This window comes from Pygocentrus nattereri, chromosome 7 (genome assembly GCF_015220715.1).
Source record: "Pygocentrus nattereri isolate fPygNat1 chromosome 7, fPygNat1.pri, whole genome shotgun sequence".
Taxonomy (NCBI): domain Eukaryota; kingdom Metazoa; phylum Chordata; class Actinopteri; order Characiformes; family Serrasalmidae; genus Pygocentrus; species Pygocentrus nattereri.
Window position 1 is genome coordinate 18,948,736 of NC_051217.1, and position 22,099 is coordinate 18,970,834.

Here is a 22,099-nt window from a genome sequence, read left to right on the forward strand (position 1 = left end):
ATCTTCAACGTATAGTTACCATCATCTTTGCTTTGAAATACTTTCTGCTTTAAAAAATTCACACAATATATTGAAAGGTGTCAATCATTCGAGCACGTGTCCTGGGATTAACTGGGATATAACTCAGATTAAACTCCACTTACTGTTTAAAAGGTGCAACTGTGCAATATGACAGTATATATCATCGTTGTGATCAATTATGTTACATTACAACACAATACAATGTATTTTTTCTGGATAATGGATATCATCAGTAGTTGTACAACACAATTTTATTACACAGAGAGCAAAAATGACTTGTTTAACTGGATTTACAGTATGTCATGTTAAAGACTAATAAGTATATTCCGTTTTTGATAGCATTTTTTAAAATGAAGCACTACTGGTGCTTTTTTTCTCTGTTCCAACTGATCAGATGTCTGACAACCTAAATATCGTGACATATATAACATCGCGATATTATATCTTTGTCATGATCGCCCATCTGTAGTGCAGCGCCTGCACATAAACTTGGCGCAAAAGAGACCTTTGAGAAGCGGTCGCGCTCCAATTTCAAAGAACCTCCCTTCTGAGGCTCCCTTAGCCACTTGCACTTGGAAGAATCCATTTCCTATGTGGTGTTCATCGCTCGCTCCAACAACAAAACATCTCTATTTCGGCAGAGTAGTCGGATAACAAACGAAAATTCGCATTGCTTAGAATCAGAACTGATTGCGGTGACACAATGTCTGTGATCAAATTTGTGACAGACTCGGAAATGTTCCAAACTGCTATTTGAACGCTCCCAGAGCAGAAGTGAGGTTCAGAGAAGTGGCTGCTGTTTGGGACGATCCACCCGCGCCTTGCGCAGGGGGGCGTAACGTTATATGGAATAAGCTAGTTAGGTTAGCAGAGCTAGCAAGTCTGGAAGCGGCGTTGTGGTCCCTCGCTTGTTCTCCTCTCGAGCATAAACAAGCGAAAAACACAAATAAGTCTCCAGTGCGTTTGTTGTAAACAAAAACAGGTAAACCTTATTGCTCTAAATATCACCAAATATGCTGATGGCGTAACGTGGTAGGTTATGTCGTAGGCTGCTTCTTAAGCTAGTTAGCCAGCGTTGTGGATTTCAGACGAGGCTTAACTCGGCTTCATATCCGGATTTCCCCGGTCCAGCTTCCATTTGGGTTGAAACGGGATAATTTGAGCAAGAAGCCGACTTCAGCTTCGTGAATTTTGGCCCAGCTGGTTAGCTAGTTCGCGTTAGCGAACTGCTAACAGGCGACTTCACATGGAGTCTGGACTCGTAGCTCACGGCTAACCCAGTGCTAGTTAGCGATTAGCAGCGTTGCTAGTCTGTTTTCCAGCCGTCGTATTTCTGTTCTGTCGCTTTGCTTTGCCCTTCGATCGTTCCTGTTAGCACGGTATCAGCCCTCTGACGGGCAGTAACGTGCTATGACCTGCGCAATTAATCTCTGTACCTGTAACGAACTACGCTGAGCTATAAAGCCACCGAGCTAAATCTCCCAGAACTGCCTTCCCCATCAACCCCGCCAGTCATGCAGGTTCCCCCCAACGCTGTGCTGCACATTCCGCCCTAATGCGCTCATTTCGAGCTGCATAGCAGGCTTATCTGTAAATACTGTCAATACTGGACTAGTCCTTCATGAAAGATTAAGGTTAAAATCTCATGTAACATCGGGGTAGAGTGACAGCGTCACACTCGATGATAAAGGGGGATGGTTCTATCTAGAGCCACGAGTTCTGTATCGAACCGTCTGCATGGTGAAATGGTGCTTCAGATTGATGGAGAATGTGTTGTATAACGTTGTGGTTCTGGGTGGAACCTTTTTGAAGATCACCAAAAAGGGTTCTTTTGCTGAGGGTTCAAGCTTCACATTGTAACATTGGAAGAACCACTTTTGCTGCTGTATAGCACCAGAAAGGTTCCATATCCAACACGTTCTCTACCAGTCCTGAGAGCCGTTTAAGCAGGAAAGGGTTCTATATAGAGTTAATATTTCTAAATGGACTAGTTCTCTTTATTTAAGAAGGCTTAAAGGACCATCTTTCTAGGGGTTTACTAATGTTAGTTGCAGCCACTGTGATGAACCGCTGTAAAAGGCTTTAGTTTGAGTTAAATAAAAGTGAATAGTATCACTTTTTCATTTTATTGGCTGTTTATAATGAAAGCAAATCTACAGCAGTTAGCTGATCTAGCTAAACGACATACATATTCTTACAGTTCATTAAAGGCTTAGAAATTGTGTATATGTACCACATTAGGCCACTGTTTCCCAACTCTTACTCCTGACCTGCACATTTAAAGGTTCCCCTGCTCTAACACAACCATTTCTAGCTCATTTAGTGCTTATTGTTTACATTTACTTATAATATTTAGTTATTACTGTTCCAGTCTCATGTCCTCTTGCATTTTCCTATGTTTCGGTTAATTATCACACACTTCATGAGTTTAATATGGGGATGTTGGAGCAGTAAAACATAAAAATTTGTGGTGCCTGGAAACAGAGTGGGACTGGCCTAATGGACTATCATATTTAGTTGAAGGTCTTCATTGGGTGAAAGTGTCTAGACCAGCATAAACACAGTCAGAACAGACAAAATGTTTAATATTGTAGATAATTATAAATAACAGGCTTGGTTTTAGGTTGAAACAGTTATATGTAATTGGGAAAACATGAAAATGGTGGTAACGCTGCCCTAAAATAAGCAAGTTTAGCTAAGGTACCTTGCCAGACACTTTAATTGTAGTGTTCATTAACTGTCTCATGAAAGATTTAACCTCTTGGTGTTAAACCTAAGCTGAGTCGGCTTTCCTCACCATGATAAAATAAGCATTCAAGTTTTAAATAACGTTACACGGGAGTAGCGTCGTTTTATTAATTTTTTATTTTTTTTCCCATTTCTGTATAATTCAGTCATTGAGATGTAAACAGTGGTTTGGTATGAAATGCTTTGTTCTAGAGAAACTTACAGAGACAGAAATGTGTGTAGTGGCCTTGATTGGAACCAGAAATCTGAGGAGTTTAATGCCTCTTAAAGCTTCCTAGAAGAAAGTTATTACACAGAATAGTTGTAAATATGTGGCCTCAAGTCTTGGCCTAAAACATTTTTAGTCATAGTATTTGTGGCAGAAATGTAGATGCAGGGTGTTTGAGTTTAATTGTCCCCCTAAAAAATTTATTTTTTTCATGCTTGATGTTTTACCATCATTAACATTACGAAGAAAACCTGATGTAGATTAATTGGTGACTTTGGGTGGTAAATGAGATGGCTATATTTTTGTTGTTGACATTGTGACCCATGTTACTCATCACCACCAATGTTTTTAGTAATACAGAATGCATTGTGATGTATTATAAATATTGTTTGGCTTAAAATCTTGAAATGTGAAGATTTACCTTAGAAGCAGCGCACATAGACGTAGATGTAGGATGTTTCCCCTCCCAACCTCAATGTTTACAGGACTCTGTAAAAGTTTTAGGCACCTGAGGAAATAAGAATTAAAATGATGCGTTTTTTATCTGGGCAATAAGAACTTTTTTGCTCAGAAAAATATTGATGTTGGAATAAATGAAAATAGTATATATGCATTAAGTAGTAATTTTGTGTATGGCAGTGTGTTTGTTTAACCATTTCCAAATCACTCATTTTGGCAGCCTGGTATTAATTTTAGTTCTCATACAGTTACTGGGATTGCTGATCAGTTCTTTATTACTTGTACTGGTGGAGAAACTTGCCAGGTCTATGTGAAGGATGATGGCATCCATAAGAAATCTGGAATCAAACTTTGAATCAACTTTATTTTTAAAAATAGCAAGTTCTTGTTACCTGTTGCTGTATTTTTGTTTAATTGTATTTATTTAAATACTATGAGGTTTTTACAAAGATAAACACATCTAAGGTCAAAATAAATGGTTTTAAACAAAGTCCATAGCTGCCTAAAACGTTTGTATGTTACCTATGTGTGTGGGTATTTATACACATGTGTATACCAATATATGTGTTTGTATGTGCATGTGTTTTAATTGAATCTCTGTCTGTACCAAACTAGCAGCCGTGCCCCGACGCGCCCCCACCCCCAGCGGAGCTGTCATGTGGCAGGAGGCCCGCAAACATGAGCGCAAGTTGCGCGGTATGATGGTGGACTACAAGCGCCGTGGAGAACGACGGCGGGAATACTATGAGAAAATCGTAAGTACACATCATCATTGCCTGTGTACTGTGTGGCTGGTACCGAGGTACATTTCCCAGACAGACACACAAGTCTGTGTTGATTTTTCATAGCACTGCTTTCAGGACGTTAGATTAAATCTGCCCACAAGCAGCATAGTCTGCATTTATCAACGGTGAGTGGTACAGGCTCAGATTCATTTCATGCTGTTTTCTGCTGTTCTCATGATAACAATATCACAATCTGAAAGAAATGCCTGCGATTGGTATAGTGTAGTGGGTAACACCTCTGCCTTCTATGCTGTAGGCTGGGGTTCAATGCCCGCCTGGGTAAACACCCTACACTCTATAATAAGAGTCCTTGGGCAAGACTCCTAACACCGCTTGGGCCTACTTGTGTAAAATGATCAAATTGTAAGTCACTCTGAATAAGAGCATCTGCCAAATGCCGTAAAAAATACAACTGAAAAAAACATTAAATCGTAGTAAATAATAAAAACATAAGGAAACAAAATGTTTATAAATGATAATACATAGAGTAATGATGATCTAACACAGCACAGCAAAAGACTAAAAAAAAAACCATCCCAACGTAAGATTCTGCATCAGCAAAGTCAAATATTTTCTCAGCCCTTTGGAGGGGTATTTTTTTTATTCTTTACAAGTGGCAAATGTTTTTCGTGTGTGCACCCAATATAGTGCTGCCACGCTAGTTACCTTGTACAGCAGTAAATAAAAGGCTACCCTTGGGAAGTTACCAGTTAAGATGCACGTTTGTTGATTTTATTTAGTTATTTATTAATTTAAATCTGCTGAGGTTTGTTATTTGTCTTGGGGGTGGGCTGTTTGTGTTTCATTATTGTAGGCTTGTCATGGTATTCTTGATATGGCAAAATCTATATAATGAGACAGTAACATACTTAGATTTATACGCTACAACTCCCATCCCCAGTTGCTAAAACATTGCAGCTGCTTTAGTAGTTGATCTTTATATACAAGACATCATTGACATCAGGCCTTGACATGTTCTTTGTAAAAAAAAAAACCTTTATGCAGAGCCAGTATTTACATCTTTTCTCATTAGTGCTGCTGTATCCATGCATATATGACTAACTTAATAGTTTATAACTTGAGTTCTCAGTGTGCTTTGGAAAACAAATATAAAGAGAAGGTGGTGTGTTTTCTTCTATTTTTCTCTCTCTCTCTCTCTCTCTCTCTCTCTCTCTCTCTCTCCCCATCTCTCCATTTATTGCTCTGTGTAGAAAAAGGATCCAGCCCAGTTCCTTCAGGTACATGGCCGTGCCTATAAAATCCACCTTGACTCGGCTGTAGCATTGGCTGCTGAGAGTCCAGTCAACATGTGAGTTAATATTATTTATGTATTGTAGATTTTACTGTGGTACAGGTGATATAGAGACAAATATTAGTGGGCCAACTAAAATAAATGTGCTGTGTTTTATTACAGGATGCCTTGGCAGGGAGACACCAACAATATGATCGACAGGTTTGATGTAAGAGCACATTTAGACTACATCCCCATGTACACACCTTCCCTTGTGAATACCAGGTAGGTCTGATCATCCAGCTTCATTCTTGGACACACTGTTCTTTTTGGATAAAAAGTGTTTATGAATTTTTATTTTTATGAATTATAGTAAGACGTGTTTTTTTTTTACTACCATATCTGTGTAATTAATGCTGAATGTGTTTCAGTATGTGTTTTTGATCAAATTTAAGCTTATTGGTATATTTTTATGTGTGATTCTGTTCTGCAGCACCCCTGAGCAAGAGTCAGAGGAGAGGAAGTGCAATTATGAACGTTACAGAGGTCTGGTGCAGAATGACTTTGCCAACAGTGAGTGACACCTTGGATTTTCAACTATATAGCCTTAATATCGTTGAAGTAATATTGGTAATAATGGAGTACTTCTTATCAGTAGCCCAAAAATAACCACACAAACACATAGTAACGTAGAACCTCAGGGATATCAAAGATATATATATATGTGTGTGTGTGTGTGTGTGTGTGTGTGTGTGTATGTGTGTGTGTATGTATATGTGTATATATATTTCACAAGATATATTTCCCTGAGAATTATGTAAGTAATTTATCATCTTGTTTCAGTCTCTGAGGAGCAGTGTTTGTATCAGATATATGTGGATGAGCTGTACGGTGGCCTGCAAAAACCAAATGAGGATGAAAAGAAAAAGTAAGTTTATGTTGGCTTGTTGTGTATATTTATTCATCCTCACCTCTGATTCTTAATATGTTATGCTGCATTTAAATTACAGTAAAATGAAAGCAGAGCTCTTATTTCTGTGCTTGAACCGGCACAGTCATGGACACTTTGAAACACTGTCAGGTGGAGGAAAACACGTTTGTAGTTCCAAACGTTGTGTGTATGAAATGAAAGGTACAAAAGCTTACAGATCTTAACCGTACGTATTGGAACTCATACCTTCTGTCTTAAAAAACGCAGCTGCAGTATTTCCAATGTTCTCATCACTTAAGCACTTTATCACTGTTCACCAGTGTGTACGTTTCCTGTTACATTGCAGTAATACTATCACTGAAAGCAACATGCAATATTTTTCTGTACTATGTGAAGAATTTTTCTCTTAAATATGTATATATTTTTTCCCCTATGCATATAATTTGTCTGTCTATGCTGTCTAGTATGTCTCTGTATATTTGCCTTTGTTATATTTTTGTTTTGCACATCAGAAATGGAGAAACGCACTGTCATTCAGCTGTGCACTCCTTGTTGTCAAGTCCATATGGCATTAGAAGTTTACTTTGTCTTTGACTTAAGAACCCGGTTTGTTTAACAAGCAGCCCGGTGGACTGCTAATGAGCTAAAACGCAAATCCAGAACTGATTGTTTGGGGGCAGTCATGGGCTGGAGGTTAGGGAACCAGCCTTGTGACAGGAAGGTCGCCCGTTCAATCCTCAGACCCAACAGCACATGACTGATGTGTCCTTGAGCAAGATACCTAACCCTCAACTGCTCCCTGGGCGCTGCGGATTGGGCTGCCCACCGCTCCGGGCAAGTGTGCTCACTGCCCCTTAGTGTGTGTGTGCTCACTGAAGTGTATGTGGTGTTTCACTTTATGGATGGGTTAAATGTGGAGGTGAAATTTCCCCGTTGTGGGACTAATAAGGGTCTCTTAATCTTAATCTGATTGTGTGTGTGTGTGGGATGTTAACCTATAATAGAAAATCCTCACATTCTAGCAGAAATTGTCAGCATTATCATCCTTTTGTCAGGCTACTGATAAGTTTCTACATTAAGCACTGTATAATGACTGGCATGGCATGGACATGTTGATACATCATACATATTTATGTTGGTGCAGCAGCTTCATAGTTCTTAGTAATGGTGTTGGTGGTCTACAGTCTGGCTGGATTTTCATTTACATAAAATTGAGACAATAACAACTTTTCTTTGTATCACCCTCTTAATCCCCTGCTCACAACTGTTGCAACTCTCCATTGAAATCAGAATCAAAAGGGGGTGAAATGAAACCTGTTTCTTTGCCCTGTAATGTAAATGTAGCATTAGCTTTAGGGTGGCTTTAGACTGTGGTCTGTTTGAGCTTGCATGAGAGTTTTCCAAGTACACAGCAAAGCACTTTTTCCACTAATGCTGCAAATGTAAATACTAAACGTGGCCTTGTTCCTCTAAGGCTGGCTGAAAAGAAGGCTCAGATCGGCTACACGTACGAGGACAGTACAGTGACGGAATCGGATGCGCCATCAGAGAAAGGAGACGAGGACAACTCAGAGAACAGCGAGTCTGAAGAGGATGAGGTCATCCCTGACATTGGTGAGCCTTGTTTTTCTCTTAGTTTCGTCTTTTTCTCCTATCTCTACCTTTCTTAAGTTCTCTTCATGGTTAATTCCCATAGCTAAACCTTAGAAATACTCACTTTTGTGTTTTTAATTGTTTTGTAGATGTTGAGGTAGATGTGGATGAACTGAACCCAGAACAGGTGATGGAGCTGAACAAGATGGCCACACCTTATGGCATGGCAGAGGGAGATTTTGTCTGGTGAGTTTAAACAGATTTCAAATAAACCAGCGTTTCACAATCCTCTTCAGGCATGCATCACAAATTGTGGTATTTTGTTGCTGAAACTCATTTAATAAATCCTTTCAATGAATAAAACAAGATGTTTTGGAAAACGGATAATACTGAAATATACAGCGCACAAGGATGTCGAAATGCTTTGGCCTTGCAAGCTCTGTAATTGATGATGGATATATATTGGGGGGGAAAGCAACGGACCCTGTGCGGCTAGGAGAATAACTGACACGTCTTTGTGGCAGGATGTTGAGAAAGGACAAGGAGGAAGTGGAGGCCATAAAGCATGCCAAAGCGTTAGAGGCCGAGAAGGCTATGTACTCGGTGAGAACTTACTCTGCTAGTGTGACTGTTGAGGGCTTCTTGGTATTTTATGTACATATGTGGTTGGCATGTGGCCATGGGGTGTTGGTAAGATCATATCTGTGTATGTGTCAGGGCCGACGCTCCCGCAGGCAGAGGAGAGAGTTCCGGGAGAAATATATGAAAGGCAGACAGATCAGCCCACCGAGGTACGGCACCTCCATCGCGAATCACAGACATCAAACAAAGCTAAAACGCTTTCACACACTTTGATATGCTTTGCTCACATTTGTTGCTTAATTCATTTCAGTTATGCCAGAAGAGACAGTCCAACATATGACCCCTACAAACGGTGAGTAGTTGAGGTCATCTGCCTATTTTCATGTTAACACGTGCCAGTATGTGTGATCAGTGATGGTTTTCCAAGTGTTTCCCCCCTCCAAGGAAAAAAAATGGTTTTTTTTGTTTGTTCCTTAGTTACATGCTTGTCTGATCAGTTCAGTATAATAGAAATTTGTGTAACATATATGGCAAAATGAAGTGATTCTGATTTTAGAGCATGTTGTTTGTTGGTCTAGAGCTTCTAACTGGGTGCTAGAATTGACTTAGCAGTTGTAATACTTTACTGACTTTTTATTAGAGGAAATCATCCATTTTTACACCCAATTCCAGTTTATTTACAGCCAAATTGGCAGATGCCCCAAATTTTTGCCCTGTCTTTAGAAGGTTTTTTTAATACTTGAAGCTCACTCTGTGTGTAAAAACCCACAAAACACAGTAGTAGCTGTACTGTTTATTAGCCAAAGTTGCAGTGTAAATACCATATTTACTTTTTAATGAGCCATACAGGCATTGTAAATTCATGCATTCAAAGTGTGTTGCCTTTTTGAAGAGCCCATATCATACATTTTTCTTGTTTTAAAGTTCCACCTAGGACAAAAGATAAGATAAGATAATCCTTTATTAGTCCCACAGCGGGGAAATTCACAGTATTACAGCAGCAGCAGAGTAACAGGAGTAAGGCACTCAGTAGTAGAAACAGGAAACAGTATAAACATTATCAACATTATAAATAATAAAAATTAAAGCTAAATCTCTAGACTATTTACAACAAAATAAGGATAATAATAAAATAAAATAAAAACAGGCATAATTCATTTTACATGATCATTTTACAACCTCAGATTTCAGACTATACTTTTAAGACATATGATATATGTAATTGACCTCTCCTCTGATTGGCTGCGCTGTATTACGCTTAATTCGAAAAGCAGTCCAGAGCTGAGATGCTCCTGATTTACTTTAGTTTAAGTGGGTGGGACTAAGCTGTTGTAGGAAGAATAGACAGATGCATGTAAGTGCATTGGTTTCTGTGATGTTGCAAAAACTAATGAAATATAATTTCAAACAGGCTGTTTTTACAGCCTATTTTTACATTCCATATATGGACTGTACATACTGGGGAATTTTGGATCTTTAACAGTGTTAACATGCTACATGAAACCACAGCATGAAGTCAAATGAAGTGCTACATTTTGAAAGTAAGAGGCAGCTAACAGATTGACCAAAATAAAAAGAATAGCTTGGTCAGTTGCCAATCGCTTGTTTTGAGCAAAAATTGGCTAATTCCATTATTGGCCAATTCCAGTCGTGCATTCTTCCTTTTATTAACGAGGTAAAATTGCAAATGTCTTGGTTTTGGAATATTAGAATTCATTGTCATCACTCGTTAATAACTTTTTTGTTTCGTTTTCGTTGTTAAATGTTCATTTCCAGTCACATTTCTTTGTTCATTGTGTTTTTTAGAGTGAACCTGAATCATAAACAAATAAATCAAATTGGGATCTTGAAGATTTAATTACAATTGAATTCACTCATTGTGAGAATTACATGTCTGCTTATTATTTTTCAAAAGGGGAAAAAAAAGAAAAACAATTCTTCTTTCTCAACTTTCCCCCTTTGTCCCTCTTCACACCTTCTTGCCCACTCTTCCTGTACCAGGCCCCAGTCTGAGTCGAGTTCAGAGTCACGCTCCCGCTCGAGATCCCCAGGCAACGATAAGATCACCTTCATCACCAGCTTTGGGGGCAGTGACGACGAAGGCACTACGGCATCACAAGCCCCTCCTGCTGCACAATCAAGCCACGCCCCTTCCAACCCTGCAGGTCATAGCAGGGGCTCCCGGTCGGTAACTTCCACTTTCAACTTCCCACCTGGCTTTTCGTTGGATGTTTTCTCCTGTCATTCATGTTGCACATAGATTTTGTGAGATTTGATTAAAGTTTGGGTCCTTGGATGAGATATTAGGAGTGTATACTGTTGAGACTAGAGACACACCACCATGTAATTTTTGGGCTTGATACGATAATCAATTATTAATACCTTAATAATGATGACTGATAGGGATAGGGACTGAGCATTTAAATTATTTCAATTGAATTTATTATTTTAATGTTTTACATTTTGTGTAGACAAGACACAACAGTATGTGAACAGATATAGAGATTCCTAAAATAAAGCACAGCGATTAGAAGTTAACTGACAAATAACAAATCAAGAAAATCGCTAAAGGTAAATACTTAACTAGCATTCTGATATGAGGCTACTTAGAAATAAATAAAGACAAAAAAGTCATACCCTTGCAGCTAAAGGCTATACACTAAAGCTCCCCCAAGTAGTGACCCTGTATTTGAAAGACTAAAGATAATTTAGTGAAAAATATCAAAAAGATACAAAAAGAAAAATTTAAACAAAAGCAAATAGTCTAGGTTTTGACATTCAGATTGAAACAGAGTCCTCAGTTACTCATTCTCAAAGCATGTCTGAGAAAAACTAAACACTGAGATAACAGGCTAATAGATTTAGCTGACCTGTGTAGAATATGAAAAGTTGTCTCTGTAAATCTATACGAATAAACTATAGAATAAATATTAAACACTGGAATATCTTTCCAAATCATCAGTCCAAACGAGATTTGTGCTGAAACATAATCTGGCTCATGATGGAACTCATGACTGAACATGAACTTTGCCTTTAATGAAACAGCTAAAAGTATTCACATATCAGACTTCCATGTCATCACTGCTGCCGAAGTCTTTTCCAGAATTTCTACTGACTATCTAAAACTGTTCAATCAGAACAGCCTTGAATGAATCAGCCTTTTTGTTGAGCATTTGGCATAAAAAGAGGTGTGTAAATCTAACTAAACTAAAATATATTTTGTGACTGGAGTTATTATCTAAATTCGGCAGCTGTCGCAGGGAAATTTGGAGCAGCCAACAGAGGCCGATGATAGCTGTTTTTCCATTCATTTGCAAATAATATAACAATATCGCCTTCTGATATATTGTGCATCCCTAGTTGAGGCTTCTGCACATTTAACCTGTGTGGCAGAGGAATTTGAGTAATCACACAAACACAGAAACGGCAGCAGTGTTTTCAAAGTTTAAAGCTTGAGTAAAGCAAAGATAGACAGAACTCTGTAGATTAGAAGTATGAGATTTTATGTTTTCCCAGTGTCTGATTGAAGGAAACATTTTTCAGCCTAATCTCTGTCTACCACATCTGTATTGCATGGTCACTTACTGGTAATGCTTCAGCACCTGCCCATTGACTTATAGTTAGAGGTGGCACAATATCACCTTTTTCAAGCTATTTTTAATTGATGCGCTTCACTTAAGAGGAGTATCTGAAAGTAGGGTTTTATGCTCAAACCGCTCAAAACACTTTACTATCCCACAGAAAATAATACGTAGACGTAGTCTAACTAAGTACAGGGACGTTATTTGCGCTAACAACTGGCTGGTTCAGATGTAACAGGTTCGGATTATGTTAAAAATGCTGAAGTACTAAGCCTGCACTTAAAAGTACTACAAAGCAAAAGATTGAATCCCCGGTATCGCAGTTTTGTCCAGGCTTAATCTATGTCCAGGGTACCGGCCTATAGCGGAGTGGCATTTAGTGAATATGTTTTGGCTTTTTCAGCACCGTTGCCCATAATGACCAAGTTTTGGTGTTTTTGTGTCTGTCCAGCAGGAGGCGCTCTTCCTCCAGCCGCTCCTCTTATTCTTCAAGGTCTTCTTCACGTCGTTCCTCCCGTTCGTCTTCCCGGTCCCGGCGGAGCCGCCGTGGATGGGGGTACAGGGACAGAGACGGTCGTCGTTCACGTTCTCGGTCACATTCACGCCGCCGCTCTGACTCCAGATCAAGGCAGCGCGGAAGTGGGGGTAGCACCAGAAGACGCTACGAGCACACGCGTTCCCGCTCCACAGACCGGGATCGGGACAGAGACAGGGGAAGGCATTACACAGCACGCAGACGAACAAGGTAAACTATGACATCTGATTAAATATGATTTAAAAATACAGCATTTAACCAACTGCAATTAAAATTTGTTTTGCTGGGGACAGTGTTACAGTGAAGGTTCAGCTAGAAATTAACCAGAATGAAGTCGATTAACCAGGACACATTTTGTGTTGGTTTGCTCCTGTAGTTTTACACTGGAGCTAAGATTCTAAGGTAGCTAAAAGGTAATGGACAGTCAAGTCTATAAGTATTTGGACAGTGACATAATGTTTTGTAATTTTTCCTCCGTGCGACACCAGAATGAATTTGAAATGAAGCAACCAAGATTCAGCTTTAATTCAAGGGGTTTTCACAAAAATATTGCATTAACCATATAGTAATTACAGCCATTTTTCACATAGTCCCTCTATTTTCACATCACAAGCTCATCAGTATTTTAATAATTGGATGCAAATCCTTTGTACACGCACAGTCCTTGAAGTCTTAAACTGTGGGCATCACCAAACACTTTTGGAGCTTCCTCCCTCCAAATTCTTTGCTATGCCTTTACTGCAATCACCTTCAGTATGTAAGTGAAATGAAGGTTTCCCTCTGCTTTTCCAAACTCCTCAAGCACCATCTGCTCTTTTTCCTTAGGTCTCGGTCTCGTTCTCGCTCAGCTGACCGCAGTCGCAGAGGTGGGCGGAGTTCTGGCTACAGGAGAGGTGGAGCCAGCAGCAGTCCGAGCCCCTCTCGGTCACTTCCTACCAGCCGCAGCCCCTCCCCTGCCTCTCGGTCAGCACAGCCCGCTGCCACTGCTCTTTCTGACAAGCTGAGAAAGTGAGTCCTGTCACCACTCTAGCAACATGAGTACATTAAAAACACTCGATATGCACCACTATGACAGACGTACGTAGGTGTCGTGTAGCCATATGAACGATACCTTCAGTAAAGTGTTACCATTTGTACAGATCTGCAGATTTGTTTACTGATGCTGGCGCTGGACTTTGAGAATTAAATCTGTTTTTACAGTCTCTATAATTTGTATAATATTCTCTATAGGCTCTGTTTTCTTTTGTGCCATGTACGTTTCGCTAGAAATACGCCAGATGAAAAAAAAGAAGAAATTAATTAAAGGCATGAACACAGAATAGGCCAAAATGAGTGATTTATGCAAAAATCCACAAAAATAGGTCCTTTTTTGAAGCCTTTTACTTCTACAGATATTTGTGTATAATCTTACTCATCTTTCTTTCACTCTATTTTTTTCTTACATATATGCTTTCTTTCTCTATCTTTTTTTTTTTTTTTTTTTTTTAGGCCTGAAACTCCGGGTGGTAAAGAGACGGGAGCTGCCAAAGTCAGTAAGAATTTGATATAGCTGGTTTTGTTGCTAAAGACTACGCCTCCCTCACTCCTGACAGGCTGACGCGGTTGTAAATAAGTCTGAGGTTCTGCCTACCTCGTTCAGTCCTGGCTCCTCACAGAGCCTCCGATCTCATTTGAAATGTCCTTTGATTGGCTCTCTCCATGATGATCAGCTCTGCCAGTGCAACAAGCGACCACAGTGCCCTCTGTTTCCAGAACACCGTGGTGTTTTCAAGGGCATCCGTTTCTGAACCTGTCTAAACCTCATTTATGGTCTGCACATGTGTTTGAGAGAGTGAAAGAGAGGCCATATTTTCTGTGTGTGAGCAATTCTGGAATTTTGTGTCCCAGTCAGACCGGGAAAGCATGGTGGTGTGAGTCTAATGACTGTTAAGAGTGAGTGGGGTGAGAGAGAGAGCGAGCAAGCGAGAGACAGAAGCAATATGAGCAAACCCAGGTGCTTTGGCCTCAGCAGTGGGGCATGCTGGGACAGGCAGGACAACACCACTCGCACTTACCTGCATGAGTACACACACTGTCCTTGCTTTGAAAGGTCTTGTAGTGAGGCGGGGCGATGGCAGCAAATCTGGAAACCATTTTGTTACCCATGCCCTGAAACGTTTAACTGTGAGAGAGGAGGAAATGGAAGGAAAAATTAGTATGTGACCCAACGCTTATGGCTGCAAGAAAGGCCTGCCCATACTAGCCCTTCCTCTGCACACACACTCATTTAAAAATACACATTTACCAAAGTATGAATTGTATTAATAGCCAGCACTGTTACATGTGAAATCTTCTGCTGCTCCTCACATGTACAGTGCAGAGAATGTAAAAAAATCCATGTTTTATTTTTTAAATAAAAAGTAGATTTTTTTTCTTTTTCTTTCAAGTGTTTCGACAGTCACAACTCCACTGCACTGCATTGTGTCTAATAGCATCATGTCTATTACAGCCCAAGATGACCCCCCAAGAGAAGCTAAAGCTTCGCATGCAGAAAGCCCTAAACAAGCAATGTGAGTTTTACACACATCTTGACATTTCTTTATTAATCTATAAAGGTGTTGAAACGGTGAAGACACATTTGTTTTAAGGACCCATATCCTACTTTTTTGTTTTCCCTTTAGGGCCCACTTAAAACATTTGTGTAATTTCTGTAGGTTTATATACCAAAAACAGTCATAGTTCATTTTACAAGGCTCTTTATCCCTTAGAATTAGGGGATTTATTTGTTGTTACTGTGTCTTTTAAGGCTGACTTATATAAATGTGCTCTGTTCTGATTGGCTGCCTGGTGAAATACCCCAGCCTGAATGTTCAGGGCTAAACTGCTGTAGGCTGAATGAACATGTATGTGTAAATTTGTTGGTTTGCGTGACATCAGCAAACCAGTGAGTTCAAAACGAGCCATTTTTGCAGCTTAATTTTGAAGTTTGGGCAAGTTTTGAAACTCTTAAGTGTTTACATACTGCAGTAAACTCTTATTTCAAGCAAATGAAGAAAATGTTTTGATCAGTTTCCCTTTAAAAGTACGATGTACTGTATGACGTGATCATAATGGTTAGAAATAAACTTTTCCTTTTTTGTTTTTTTGATTATATGGTAAACTTATTTACTATAGACTTATTGCTTGACTAATAATCTTAAACCTTGTTCAGTAACTACTACAAAACTAATATGTAAGTCATGCTGTTGTTATAGTGAGGATCTGGAGCATGGACCCACTTACAGACTGTTAGAAATGTTAAAATAACAGCACTTCTAGTGTATAACAGTGGTTTTTTTTTTGTTGTTTTTTTTTTTAATTGTGTGTGAATAGCATGCCACCAGTAGCATCATTTAATTACAAAATTTGTTTTGTTACTGAGTCTCATCTAACACAAAAATGAAATGAAGCTCTGACAGTTACATTTTGTACTTTTGCGTTGTGTTTTTTTATCTTCAACCAGAGCTGTGTGACAAAAGAAAATGAGTTTTTACTGTGTCAGCGCCTTTGAAGGGCAGTGCATCTTCATGCTCTCTACATTCTTTCGCATAGAGATTAGTTGTTGTTTACATGTAAATGTACCTAGTACTGTGTGTGCGTGTGTGCGTGTGTGTGTATCACATGAGGGCAGCATTGAGAGCTTATTGTTGTCTCATAACACCGCTCTTCCTTTCCAGCCAAGGCGGATAAGAAAGCAGCGCAGATCAAAATCCAGCAGCAGGAGCACAAGCGGCAGGTGGGTTGGTGTGAATGTTTCTCACAGATGCTCAGTACAGACATTACTGAGAAAAGGCAGATTGATTAGAAAATAATGAGTTCTCATGATTCTTTCTTCCCGCTCAGGAACGAGAAGGAGTGCTAAGAGCTATGGCACGCAAAATACGTATGAAGTAAGTAATGCTATCGCAATTTCTCGGTTTTAAAAAACTGTTCAAATGCACCATCTCGATGAACCAGCAGTAGGTAAATGGCAACTTTCCTGACAATAATGCAAATTTCAAACTCCCTCTGGTCTTTATTAAAGTAAGAAACCCAACTTACACGCTGTTATTTATCTTTAATTAAATCTGTTTAAAGACTTTCTAGTTTATATTTTAAGGTAAGGTTTTATATCCTGATTAATTGTGATGTGGGGTTTATTCGTTTTCTTGATGCATCATTCATCGTTCCTCCTGATGCAACTGCGCCAGTCATAAAACAATCTGCATAAAAATATATTCACTATAAATTGAGTAAAAAATATATTCACTATAAATGGAGTAAAAAATATAATCACTACAAATTGACTTAATTGCAGGTGATTAATCAAGCAAGCTTTTTAAAAGAAATGTGTTAAAACAGAAAACAAAAGCTTTTTTTAAAACAAATGTGTTATTCTCCTATAAATTCCCTGCCTTACAGCACACAAGTGGCTAAGGCACTTAGGCACTTTTTCAAGCTACCCATGGAAACAGATGTCTTCAGAAACGCAGCGTGAGACATTTACAAACCACTGTCCAGGCACTGCAGATCGTAAATAACCCAAACAAGTACTGTCTAGTTTAGTTTTAAAATTTTTTTGATCATAATCGTTATATAATCTACTGACTCCAAACACTGACTCCAAACTTTTCTCTGGCTTTAATAAGCCAGCACTACATGTGTGGGATCCTCTGTATAGTGGTTAGTTTATAATCACATAATGCTGTTACATAGAGAAGGTAGTGAAGAAATCTGATGGTGAAGTTTGTTTTTTTCTGTTTTTTTCTGAAAAATCTGTTATATTATCCCCCCTTAATAACCTGTGAGCCTTCAGGTTGAGAACTAGTAACTGAGATACACCTTCAGCGGTGTATAGAAGTTGCAAGTTTTCGCAGATCATTCTGATTAGCTCATACATGTTAAACCTAATGTATTAATTAAATTAATTAATTATTTAATGTAATAATTAAATTTAATTAATTAATTAATTAAAAATAATGTATTTTAATATTTCTTAAAGAAGCTGAATTGAATCGCTGAATCAAAACTGTTTACTGTATTGAATCAAATCAAGTTCTTAAACGCTTTTGAATCAAATCTGAAACCAATAAATCATGAGTTGAATCAATTTGTGGTCAGCTGAAAGATTCACAACCCTACTGATTACTGATTAACTGTCAAAGTAGTCAGTAGATTACTTGATTATTGTCAGTAATGACCGCCCCCGGGGAACAGTGTGTTTCTGAATATGAAACGTCACAGTACAATAAGGTGGCACAGATACGCTGATGACTGTTCTGTATTACAGGGAGCGAGAGCGGCGGGAGAAAGAGAGGGATGAGTGGGAAAGGCAGTACGGACGTCAGAGCCACTCGCCGTCCCCCAATGCCAAATACAGTGAGTAATTCATCTTTCTACACAGAGCCAGTTAGTAGAAAGAAGTAGCAGAGAGGTGCCCTTTCAATTATAGTGATGCCATAATACTGACCAGTCTGTAGCTTTTTAAGAAAGCTTCATCATCGATTGTGGAGCAGTATCAGTTTGAGAATCTGTTTTATTAGCCAAGAAAAGCTGGCATTATGCTTGAAGAACTTGTGCATGGCTCAGCACTGCCAGAGGCTTTTTAAGTGATGCAAGCAGCCATGTGATACCATGTGGAGGCAGGGATTAGACCTTCACTTCAGCAAGCAGCACACACTACATTAGGGCTGGGTGATATAACAACTACACCGGTATACTTTGATTTTGACATAACGTGATTTTAGAAGTGGGAGATATGGGAAAATGTTATAAGATACTTCAGAATGTTTTTTACGGTACACAATGTGTCGATGTTTTTTTTTGTTTTGTTTTTTTAAATCTGACATATAAGTTAGAACACACAACGCTAGTGCCACATTTTACAAATACTATCAAAAATGATGAATCCAGTTACTGGTATTCAACATTTTACACACTGGTGTATGGCTGGGCACTGTGACAATGTGTCATTATCATGATAAATTTTTATCACAATACAGTGTGCTATTCTGAAAATATCATGCATATGGTCAGTACTGACCAACTACATGTTTCATTATAAAGTGAGCAGAATTATTCCTGTTTAACTAGATTTACTCATTAAATTTATAGTATTTTTAAAAATGTAGAACCCCCCCCCCCATTCAACTGGTCAGATGTCTGGGGGAAAAAATAGTGTATCATGAATTTCTTTTAAATATTATGATATATTTTTGCCATATCACCCACCTCTACTGCACCAAATCCAATTAAACAGGACTGCTTATGCTCTCATTTTAATCAAGTTATTTTTATGTGCTGACGATATCCACAGTATGCTCTAGAAAGCATATTCTGACACATTGTGCTGTAACACAATAATGATAAATATTGTCATATTGCCCAGCTCTGTGAGATTGCGTTTTAGTTGTAGCAATATAGATGATAGATAATGAGCTTTATATCCATGATAAAATATTGGTTTCCTGGTTGCCAAGTGTTTTGTTTCTTCTGTTTTGTCCTTTACTAATCAAATTCAGACCTTGACAATTAATGACAAGTTATAGTATTTTCTGGGTGCTTCAGATTTTTGGAAAGAACAGTCAAAAATCCATAAAATGTAAATATTTTGTTTCGTTTATGGGAATTTTCAAACATTTATCCATACCCTACTAATACGGAGGAAGAATGGGTTTGTTGTTGAGTTTGTTAATGGTTGCATCTTACCCTAAGTGTTTTTGCACCCACAGGTCGAGATTACAGCTCATCCAGAAGGTAGGTGAAAACACTTGGTCATAAACTTAATAGATTTGGTGAGCTAAACTCCTGAGCTGAGGCTGCAAACACTGAATCCCCAAACTCTTCTCCGTTTCTGCAGGAGGTCCCGCTCCAGATCGCGAAGTCCACACTACCGGTACTAAACAGAGCACCTGCCACTGTGAGAGTCAAGTGCATTTGGAAAAAGCAGAGCAGGGAGACCTAAGATAAGGCACATATGACAGGGATTGGAAGAAGAGATGGAAGGCGGCGTGAAGGTTTCTGTTGAAATGGTTGGGGCGAGTGATTTCAGATGATCTTTTTTTTCCTGTTGTTTATTTTCTTAATCTGATTCATGACCTGCACCCTGTTTGAAAGGTTGCACTGCCCTTTGGTTGGTACTAATGAATGTCTATTATTTCAGTGGAAATAGACTTTATTCTCTCTGCTATTATGTTTCAGAACATACTGGGAGATAGCCTTGCTTTAGGGATAGTGGTCTGATGTGGAAGATGTCCCTTGAATGTTTGAGTTGCCTTTTGCAGAAAGGTTATGGGATGAATTCGATTCACTCGCTCCATTTTCTCACTCTTCCTTCCTCTGTTCACGGGAATCTCCCTTCCTTTCCCCATCGTGTGGAACTGAGGATGGTATTAACTTTACAAGCAGCTAATCAAGAAGCTAATTTTACAGTGTGAATAAGAGATCAGCCCCAACTTTGTACATAGTCAGCTCATGTAGGAATGTGTGGGAAATTCCTGAAATGCAAAACTTGAAGCCCACAATGAGAGGATGTTGATCTTCTAAAAACGTCCACTCATTCACACTGTAAATATCTGTCTAACTGCCATCAGTGATGTTTTGGCTTGTGCTTTACCCAAAGTAGACCTCAATACATCCAAATAAAATGCTTATAAACAAACTGTTTGATTTATTTTGTGTATATTTTTCCTGAAAGTTGGATACTAATGATTCCAGCCTAAAACATTAATTATGGGTCAGTTTCCTGGACTGGGATTAAGCCTAATTCTGCACTGTTTCCTTTTGGTGGAGAATCTCCATTTACAATACTGTGTAAGCTTAAAGGAGAAGTCTTTAACTCCTTAACTGCTTAAATTCGAATACTTTTGACATAATGAAATGGTAAGCGGTAAACGGTCATTCAGAGTGGTTTGATGTGAAATGCTCCGTTTTAGAGAAACTTACCAAGCCAGAATTGTTTGCAGTGATGGTGATAGGAACCAGATGTCCAAAGAGTTAGATGCTTATAAAAGTTCTATTCACAGAAAGTAATAATACCAAATGGTTATGAAAACACTGCCTAATGCCTTGAGACATTATTTTACGATCTTTTGGCCTACAGCACGTTTTAATAGTGTGGAGTGTGAGGAGGTACAGTCGAGGTGCTGTAAGGAAAAATGGTTCCCAAAGAAAACATTACGCTATTCTTTCCATTATGAACATCACATATACAGACACAGAAAGCATGAAGGCTCACTGGTGGTTGAAATAAAATGGTTAAATTTGTACTGTAGACATGGCAACCCCTGGTTTCTGTCACCACCATGGTAAGGAAACCCAAGTAGATTAGTTTATCTAGAGCCAAGCATTTCACACTAAACTATTCTGGATGACTTTGTTTACATTGCAATGACTGAATTAAGTCGAATTTTTGAGAAATTCCTCTTTAATCCCCATTTGGGAAACCAGTGTCCATAAGTCATCGGTTTATCCAAGAAGAAGGTTTTTTTTCCCCCTGCTTTACTGGGAAGGTTTCACTCTAGAAGTTAGACCATTGTTGTGAGGATTTGATTACGTTCAGCCACACGAGCATTAGTGAGGTCAGGTGCTGATATTGGATGACCAGTTCTAGATCATTCCAACTCATCCCAAAGGTACTGGGTGGATCAGTGATCCAAATGCTGGGGGGCTTTATACCCCTACAGCCATCGTTTGGCATTGGGTATGGTGACCTTAGGCTCATGTGTGGCTGCTCCAGAGCACCACAGCGTTTCTCAGGAGATTTCATAAGCTGTGTTTTGGATAGTTTTGGACATACAGTGTACATGTACATGCATGATTGCTTAAAAGAAGTTTAATTGTCCCACCAGATGGCGCAATTCAGCCTACTTGCATACATTAATACGAACGTGGGTTAAATCTTTGTCGGTTTTTTTGTTTGTTTTGTTTTTTTTGTTTGTTTTGTTTTTTGTTTTTTTTTGGTTGTACAAGGCCCACGCGCTAACTGTATTTTTCACAACTCGAGATGTAAAGGTGAAGAAAAAAGGGGCCAAGAAAAGTTTGGTTTCGAAATCAGGCGGACAGCGCAAACACCTGCCTGAGGCGACCTCGATAAACCCACTTCCTCCTCACCCACATCCTTCAGCCAGCCCGTTTATTTATTGGTGTCACTGCAGCTGTGTTTCGTCAAAACAACCGCAAACATCATTTTTTCGAAACTCATATTCATATTCCAGTTTATACTGGATGATTTGGGCTGATATCTGAGGTGCAATCGATCCCATCGTGGATCAATAAGGCTCCGGATCTACGACCAGATCTGAGAGGTTTGAGGAGGGCAGCGGCGTGGGCGTGGCCGAGAATGTAAATGAGCTCGAAACCACGCCCGCATGAGTGTCGGCCCCGCCCCGTTCTCCTCAGCACTACAGGACCGTTTGTGTGAACTTGAG

At 39.1% G+C, this 22,099-nt stretch overlaps 1 protein-coding gene across 4 annotated transcripts; it reads left to right on the forward strand.

Moving 5' to 3' along the window:
- The first annotated feature begins 846 nt into the window (after positions 1-846).
- LOC108433462 (CLK4-associating serine/arginine rich protein) lies at positions 847-20,331 on the forward strand. Of its 4 annotated transcripts, none has more exons than XM_017708055.2 (21): positions 847-1,003; positions 4,052-4,191; positions 5,433-5,530; positions 5,636-5,737; positions 5,946-6,025; positions 6,296-6,380; positions 7,858-7,997; positions 8,126-8,222; positions 8,501-8,579; positions 8,694-8,767; positions 8,869-8,910; positions 10,560-10,742; positions 12,591-12,884; positions 13,500-13,682; positions 14,163-14,202; positions 15,163-15,223; positions 16,370-16,428; positions 16,536-16,582; positions 17,962-18,050; positions 19,403-19,427; positions 19,531-20,331. In XM_017708055.2, the coding sequence occupies exons 2-21, from the start codon at positions 4,093-4,095 to the stop codon at positions 19,571-19,573; spliced, it is 1,920 nt and encodes a 639-aa protein (XP_017563544.1). In that variant the 5' UTR covers positions 847-1,003; positions 4,052-4,092; the 3' UTR covers positions 19,574-20,331. The 4 variants fall into 4 exon arrangements, 3 of the variants coding, with proteins under 3 accessions (XP_017563544.1, XP_017563546.1, XP_017563545.1); XM_017708057.2 differs by having other exon boundaries at positions 12,594-12,884; XM_017708056.2 differs by having other exon boundaries at positions 857-1,003; positions 4,055-4,191.
- The last annotated feature ends 1,768 nt before the right edge of the window (positions 20,332-22,099 follow it).

Coding starts and splice junctions, on each gene's coding strand:
- LOC108433462 (XM_017708055.2), top strand. CDS start 4,093: ATGTGGCAGGAGGCCCGCAAACATGAGCGCAAGTTGCGCGGTATGATG. Junction 15,224..16,369: donor GAAAGCCCTAAACAAGCAAT/GTGAGTTTTACA, acceptor CTTCCTTTCCAG/CCAAGGCGGATAAGAAAGCA. Junction 16,583..17,961: donor GCACGCAAAATACGTATGAA/GTAAGTAATGCT, acceptor TCTGTATTACAG/GGAGCGAGAGCGGCGGGAGA.